This window comes from Anoplophora glabripennis, unplaced genomic scaffold, assembly GCF_000390285.2.
Source record: "Anoplophora glabripennis isolate ALB-LARVAE unplaced genomic scaffold, Agla_2.0 scaffold546, whole genome shotgun sequence".
In the NCBI taxonomy this organism is placed as follows: Eukaryota; Metazoa; Arthropoda; class Insecta; order Coleoptera; family Cerambycidae; genus Anoplophora; species Anoplophora glabripennis.
The window spans coordinates 1-8515 of record NW_019426062.1 but is presented as its reverse complement, the minus strand read 5'-3'; the positions used below and the strand labels follow the sequence as shown (position 1 = coordinate 8515).

Sequence of the window (8515 nt, the reverse complement as noted above, 5' to 3'; positions counted from 1 at the left end):
TCATCCAATAATTTTTTTTTTATTTTTAGTTCTGTAATGTACAGGCTAAATATTACAGGCTTATAGTTTCATAGACATAGGAGTTATATAAATATTTTTTCTCAGTTTTATAACCACTTTTACGAAAATCGTAAGTATGTACATAGGATATTATTAGAATTTGAAAATTATCTGAATAAGTGAACCTAATTTTTTATATCGTTCACATTTAAGTATAAACCTAAATAATAAATATACCTCCAAAACTGGTAAGGACGGATTAGTACTATGTAGTAAAATGGCAACATTTCTGAAATTTTTTACATTTATTTCGTCTAGTTTGTTACTAGACTAAACATACAATTAATAATTCAACATAATTATTACGCATACGCGATATCGCGATATTGATATCTAATAAATTCGCAGATAAGCGTATTGTTCTAGTATATATTTATAAATAAAGTGCAACCTTTTCACGATACTTGTACATTGTTTCAGGTTCAAACGGCTAAATAAGAGAAATGGATGACAAAAAGAAGTATAACTACATGGAAAATGTCCTCAAAGACATTAATAAAAAATTTGTGTCTCTCTCCGATGAAGATATAAAACGCAACAATACTATACTAAAGTCGGTAAGCATGTTTTCTAATTTTTATAAATATGATCAATAATTGATTTGTATCTATACGTTCTATTTTTAAGAAAATTACACATTTTTTAAATTTTGCAAATATTTATTCGCAATTTTCAACCAGAAAAAAATAATTACTGGATATGTTTTAATATTCTTTTAATTTGTAACAGTACTCTTACTTATATCTTATACTAATTACTTTGTAGTAATCTAATTTTTGTTGTTGTATGAGTCGCATCCTGTTTTTTTAACAGGATCAATATTATTGTGATTATTAGCTTTAAATATTGTAGTGATAGCAAATTTGAAATTATTTATCAAAATGTAGATATGTATATATTTTTATCAGTTAATCAGTTTAATTAAAATTAAACAATATAATAAACAATGTTAGAATATAAGTTCAGATGTTCTTAAGGTTTCGTACGTATGACTAAAAATTGTAATTTTTATCACACAGATTCTGATTGTCCGAAATGTGTGCTCCACTCCATTTAAAAAAATCGACCTATTATAGTTGTTACGATTTCAATTGGAACCACATAAAAACATTTAACTCATAAATTCTACGGAATTCATAGACGTCCAGAAAAATTTAGCCCCTAGATATACTATATTCCGAGCTATATTACCATATAATTACCATAGGATTGTCAAGTTTTTTATGTTTAAAATCCACTATTTGGGGATTTTCCCGAGTTATTTGGTTATCTTTCGCTTCAAAGAGTCTCCAGAGAGCCACGCTAAATTACTAGATAATTACATATAACATTTATTTTAATAACTTACCCTTTACTGGTTACGATATGAACAAATAATAATATCAACTAATAAATAATAATACGTACTATACCAACAAAATACCCCGCCAAGCAATGATCTGCACGGCACTGGCAAAGCAGCAAAGTTAAGTGAACCCGTGTACCATACAAAAAAATTATTTACGACCTAGTGGACCAATACAGGTTTGCTCTGATGACCAGCGCGCCGCCGTCAATTCTACATCAGGCGGACTAATTTACCAATACCGGGCTCACCGAATTGCTATTCGAGTATAAATTACGAGACACACTATGGTCAAAGCATAAGAAGAAATTTCAGGAGAAGTTCATACGGTCCTGTGCTTTAAGATTTACAGGTTCCAATTGACATCGTAACAACAATACTATGGTGGCAACAATTATTGTTAATTATTTTACTAACGTCCAAAAATTCAAAAATATATCACGTAATCCTTTAAAACTGTTTATAAAGAATACTTTTATGGTCACTAGATTTTTATGCGTATTTTTTATTTTAAGGATATTTGTTTTTTATTAAACAGTCCATTCAATAATTAGAAGAAAATGATATTTTTCAGATATTAGATTTAATCACGGAGAAAATGAAGTTGAAGGATACTTTATTTAAAGAAATGTACACGAGAGTCTTTTTTGGGGGTAGCTATTACGATGGATTAAGAGTTGGACAGCCAGACGAATTCGATCTGGATTTGTTGCTAAGTTTACCTAAACTAGTGGAACCAACCATAACGACAAGTAATATTCCGGGATTTGTGCACCTACAATTCAAGGAGTACATGAAGTTCCTGAAACAGGCAGAATTAGTCAAAAGATACAAGTAAGTGTTATAAATATTGGACAATACTTATGCAAATAAAAACAACTAGTAAATGTTTATTTTGCAAGTAAGAAAAGTTAATTAGTAGATAGATACTCGACATCGTAATGATAATACTTTTATAAAACTAGGTATAGGTAATAGAAACTAGACCATTTATTTACTGTAAGACTACATAACTTAGATTCGAAAATGTCAAAACTTAACTCTACTCTAAATCGTATTTTTCTCGATAACTGTTGAGTTTAGGTATAGGACATAGTATATGAAACGTACTTAGAATTCGGTGCAGAATTCAAAAATGAAATAAAAAATAGGTATTTGCATTTGAAAAATTGAAGTTGATTGTCGTAACTTATTTTTGGGCCACCCAAATTAGGGGACAATATTTCTACGGGGTGTTCTATGTCGAAAACGATTGCTTTTTCTTTATATAATCGTGGGTGTAAAAATTCTTCCTAAGAAAATTATAGCCACTTAAAGGGACCACTCTGATGATGTTTTTTTCTAAATAACTCAGCAACCAGTTGAGATTAATTTATAAAATTTGGTAACTAGCTTAACTCTTACGTGCTCGGTCCGCAACTAAAACGAAATTTACAAATTTTCATCACATACGTTCCAACGTACTGGGGGGGAGAGGGTAAAATTTACCATAACTTTATTATGCTTTGACTTTTTTGACTTTTGACTAAAAAAATATGATAAAAAGTATGAAATTTCAGAGTTTTTTAGTAAAAAAAAGATACTATTGGTTCATAATGCAATATTTTACCAATGTAGAGCTAGCAGATCTTCATAATACCCATTTCCGGTCAGACGAAAATCCACAGGCAATACGGCGCACAAATTTTCAAAATAGATTTGCAATAAATGTGTGGACAGGAATTTTAGGAGACCAGCTACTCGGACCAATTCAGTTTACCGTTTGTCTGAATGCAGAAGGATACTTAAACTTTCTGCAAAATGATGTAAGAGAACTATTGGATGATACACCGTTAAACGTACGCTTAACATTATACTATCAACAAGATGAGGCACCACCTCACTTTAGCCATAATGTCATAAATTGGTTAAACGATCATTTTCCTAGCAGGTGGATAGGTAGAGGTGGTCCCATTCCATGGCCACCTCGATCTCTAGAACTAAATCCTCTAGATTACTTTCTGTGGAGTAGGATGAAGGCTGTAGTTTATGCTACAGACATAAATCCTTTGGAAGAATTATAACAGAGGATTCATTTATTTGGCTGAAAATCAAATCACACAAACTAATTTTGAATTTTGTAAGTTCATCTCGGGCAATTCGACGTCCAGCTGAAAAATATATTCAGCAAAATGGAAATCTGTTTGAGCATTTGTTATAAAAATTACTATTGAGATAAAGATAAGTTTTATTAATAGTGTGGTTTTCAATTATTTTTATTAGTTTATTTTTTTTAATAATTCCTAATTTCAATGGCTTTTTTACTTTGTCAAATAATAATTTACTAAAAATAATAAATTTCTTTGAAAATAACAATTCACAAAAATTAAATAACTGAACTGTCAATGCAAATAACGTCAAACACATTTTTGTTATTCAAAACTTGCGATGTTAAAAAATATTGACAATTTCGATTCCCAGTGATTAACGCATGTAACATTATTTTTAAACGGATTTTACATAAAAATGGAACATTCTACCAATATGAATATGAACCAAGAGTACCTTTTTTTAATAAAAAAAACTATGAAATTTCATATTTTCAGTCGACGCATAAAAAAGTTATGGTAAATTTTACCCCCCTTCCCCCCAGTACGTTGGAACGTATGTGATGAAAATTTGTAAATTTCGTTTTAGTGGCGGACTGAGCACGTAAGAGTTAAGCTAGTTACCAAATTTTATAAATTAATCTCAACTGGTTTCTGAGTTATTTAGAAAAAAACATCATCAGAGTGGTCCCTTTAAGTGGCTATAATTTCCATAGGAAGAATTTTTGGACCCATGTTTATATAAAGAAAAAGTAATATTTTTCGACATAGAACACCCCATAGAAATATTGCCCCCTAATTTCGGGACACCCTGTATATGAATTTACCATCAGAAAAACCGCAGCCGAAATTAAGAATCGACGTGTAGGAGCGTTTTTCCAAAAAACAAACCCCTGAATTTTAAATGGATTTGTTCCAACCCACGCGTCCTCACAGTATATACAGGGTGTTCCACTTAAAAGGGATTCTTCTGTAACTCTGCAACTGTCAAATTTATAAAAAAATGGTTTTATTAAAAGTTACCTGGAATGCTGTGGGCCATGTAAAGAAAATATTTTTAGCTTTACAGGGTGTTCCATTTCGCGTGGGCGCTACATAACTTTGTTATTTTAAACGGAACACCTTGTATATTATTGCGTTTTTGAATTCCTTGGTTAATATTAGGTAGAGTTTATTAAATGTATATGGTGTTTAAAACTTTTTCGAGATATTCAGTTGTATTTTAAAACAATCACGATATCAGCTCTCTAAATGAGGCTAGATAGCATCTAAACCGTAAGAGTTAGAAACCTACAGTTTCCACAGTTCGTTTTGGCCTAAATTACTCTATCTTGTCATCTGTGAGCAAAACGTGCACCTCTTCAGACTCGGAAATACTGAGACCTGCATTTAATAATCTTACGAGTTAAAAAACTTTTTTTTCAAATAGAATGACCCATATTAATTGTCATGGATGAATACAAAGTTGAATTCCCTTTCGACTGGTATAAGGTTGTCCATACTTCTTTAACAGTTATTTACCAAAATCCGAAAAAGTAGCTTTGTAACCAGTGGCGGCCCCTGGGTTTGAATACAGGGGGGGCGCATTTTGAAAAATTTTAAGGAATTTGAAGGTCATTGTGTTTTGTAAGTACCCCAAAATGAATACTGTCAGTGTGTACAGTAGCTACTTAGATATAATGCGAGAAATAAAATTCCAACGTGTGGGGGCTGAAGTGGATAATCGATCAACCAACCCAGTTAGGATATAATTATGTAGATTACTGTAATAGTTCATTCTGTATAGTTTTTGAAGTTCCTTTAAAAACATGGGCATCACTAAGATGTTTATCTAAAACGGGATCAATTTTTGCACTATAGTCTATCAGTTCTAAAAATACCCCTTTGTTTACCGAGTCACTTTTTTTATTATGTCCACGAAGAGAAAGGTTACATGTACCACATAGTTTTAAGATATTTAAAATTTTTGAAAGAAGCAATCGATTTTTCTTAACTGTTTCGTTATGACTATTTACTATTTATTTGTTCTGCATAAGCACTATTTAAACAAGAAGCAATATTTACTCTTCCTAAAAGTAAAAAACTCACCAACTTATTTTTGTGTTTAGGAGAATTTTCATGTTTCTTAATTTTAATTTCTAAATGTTTCAAGTCAGAAACTCCAGTTTTCGTCCAGTTTTCTTCGCCTCCTCCAAACAATAAACATACAAAACAAAAAAATCTATTTGTTTGGTCACAACCACACAACCACAGGGTCTTATCATAAATGTTTTTATCAAATTTGCGAAAGCCGGCCCACTTTTTGCACTCTTTCTGCACCTCAACTAAATTCAACACTGGCGTTGGACGTCCGTTATTTTTCAATTCGACTTTTTCCTCTAAACTTAAATTACTAATAACAAGTTTTTTTATTTCACAAACCCTCATTTTAAACTTAAACTTATAAAATATAATGTCTTAAAAAGCGCCAAAGCAAAAACAAAACACATATAACCACACTTCAGTGATACGGGTTACTGCCTCATGGAGTCCCAAAACAAAGCGCGCGAGCCTATCGTCGCCTATCCCCTCCACGTGCCAATTTGTCCAATCATATGTAAAAATATGCTTGCACGATGGACTCAGATTTCACGGTCCGCGATGGAGTGGAGATTGCGCGCGCGGTTAAACATAACTTTTTGGTACGATCATAGATGGCAGATGGCATTAATCTGAGCTACGTTCACGGAGTACATGCACTTTATGCAACCAACCTAACATCCAAGAGATATTGAATGCATGCTATTTAGATTTCTTATTGATTTAAATTTATACATTATTTTAAGTTTATAGTTTGAAAACATCTGGGGGGGGGGGCGGAGTCCCAGAGTCCTCCTTCACGAGCCGCCACTGTTTGTAACAGCATCAAGAAGGCCTTGCAAAACCACTTTTCTCTCACATTTTATCAGGCCTGGGACTGATAAGTGTCAATATTTACTGGCATGTTTAAAAAGTGGTTTGACAAATAAAAGTAAACCACTAACAACTACTAAAACAAAACGCAATACGAAACAAACTGAAACTCGGGACACAATTAGGGGAAGAATACTTAGATCGCTGATTTATATCAATTGCTAGAAGAGTTCTCCATTTTGATTAATACACAAACAAATTCGGTTTTTAAAAGACTGTTCAACATTGGTAAGCATGTCTGGCGTAATTTCTTGAAATACTACTGTAACGCGCTGCCACATACCTTCCGCGGTAGTTGGTGGTGTAACGTAAACTTTGTTTTTTATAAATCTACATAAAAAGAAGTTCCAACTTGTCATATTTGGTCCCCCGCGCCCAATCCATCTGTTGGGAAAAGTTTCGTGGTAAAAACTGACGAACCGCAGCGGTATTGTGAGGTGGAGCATCATCATGTTGCATCCACATTCTTCGAAGTGAAGCTAAAGGAATATCGCCTAATAAATATTCTAAAGTGTTTGTTAAAAGTTTAAATAAACTGATCCAGTTAGATGCTAGTGAAAAAAGAATGATCCAATGACATGGATTCCCAAAATTGTTCCCCACACGTTCAAAGACCATCGTTGGCTATGAGTTGTCCGGAATTGGTGAGGATTTACTGTGTTATAATAATAGCAATTATGACTATTAACGAAACCATTTTTATGAAAAGTACCCTCATCGGAGAACATGACCCGTTTAAAAAAATCATCATCTTGATTTAACATCTCAAGTGCCCATTGACAACCGCTAATAGTCTACTTTTAGCAACTCTTGGTGTAATTGGATGTGCTGTGCTGCGCTTTTGTAAAATCGTATGTAACGACGTTGTACTAATACAATTGCAAGGCCTTCTTGACGCTGTTACATAGCTACTTTTTCGGACTTAAGAAAAGAATTTGATTTTTCTGGAAAACTGTTAGAAATAAGTATGGATAATCTTATATCAGTCGATGGGACATTCAATTTTGCATTTACCCATGACAATTAATATGGGTTATTCCATTTGAAAAAAAGTTTTTCAACTCGTAACATTATTAAATGTAGGTCTCAGTATTTCCGAGTCCGAATAACGTACACGTTTTGCTCACAGATGACAAGATAGAGTAATTTATGCCAAAACGAACTGTGAAAACTGCAGGTTTCTAACTCTTACGATTTAAACGCTATCTAGCCTCATTTAGAGAGCTGACATTGTAACTTTTTCTAGCTAAAAATATTTTCTTTACATGGCCCACATGATTCCATATAGCTTTTATTAAAACCATTTTTTTATAAATTTGACAGCTACAGAGTTACAGAAGAATCCCAGAAGAATTGAGCTGGCTGACGAGCACAAAATATTGTCTTCATACCACGGTCTATACATAATAATTATTGTTTTTGTTAGTTACATCTTGTTAATTCTGTAAAGAGTGATATAAGAACGAAAAATTTATAATGATTAGTACAAAATTACAAAAATAGAATCAAACTAAAACAAAAGAAATCAAATGTCATTTTAAGCGAAAAGTTTTCTATCGACATGGTTTAATAATAATAATTTTCACTCACCTTTTCAAATAGAAGGCCACCTGACATAATAAAATAAAGAAAAATACTGATTTATTTAAAAAATGCACCTTTTTGAAAACGGAAGTAGAAAAGTGCTCTCTAACTGTTCACAAACATTGAAAAAAAGTATCTACATACTTATTTCGAAATTTCAAAATAGTCAAAAAAGTTGGCTAAAAACGATCTCTCACTGATTCTCATCGACCAAGGGTGTTTTGTTTTTGTAATTTGCAGTGGGTCAAAATATAAAATGGAATTATTCAAAGGACCTAGTGTTTTCTTAAAAACCCCAGTAAAAAACATTTGCTGGCCTTTACGCATATATATTGTAATAATCAACACAGCTGTAGTGCAGATAGGTCCATATACAGGGTGATTCATTATCAATGGGAAAATCAAAAGCTGAAGATACTACACGTGAAATGGTGACCATTGGCGCAAACATGCCTTATCCGAAAGTTGATAGTTTCGGAAATACAGG

At 32.4% G+C, this 8515-nt stretch overlaps 1 protein-coding gene across 1 annotated transcript; it reads left to right on the top strand.

Annotated features, from left to right (window-relative positions):
• The first annotated feature begins 434 nt into the window (after nt 1-434).
• Nucleotides 435-2275, top strand: LOC108912517. Its single transcript, XM_018717757.2, has 2 exons — nt 435-617; nt 1980-2275. Exons 1-2 carry the CDS (start codon nt 504-506, stop codon nt 2241-2243), a joined length of 378 nt encoding a protein of 125 aa, XP_018573273.1. The 5' UTR covers nt 435-503; the 3' UTR covers nt 2244-2275.
• The last annotated feature ends 6240 nt before the right edge of the window (nt 2276-8515 follow it).

Bases quoted from the DNA above. Each gene is read 5' to 3' on its own strand.
- LOC108912517 (XM_018717757.2), top strand. From the start codon at position 504: ATGGATGACAAAAAGAAGTATAACTACATGGAAAATGTCCTCAAAGAC. The intron at 618-1,979 runs GTAAGCATGTTT...GATATTTTTCAG, and splicing joins ACAATACTATACTAAAGTCG to ATATTAGATTTAATCACGGA.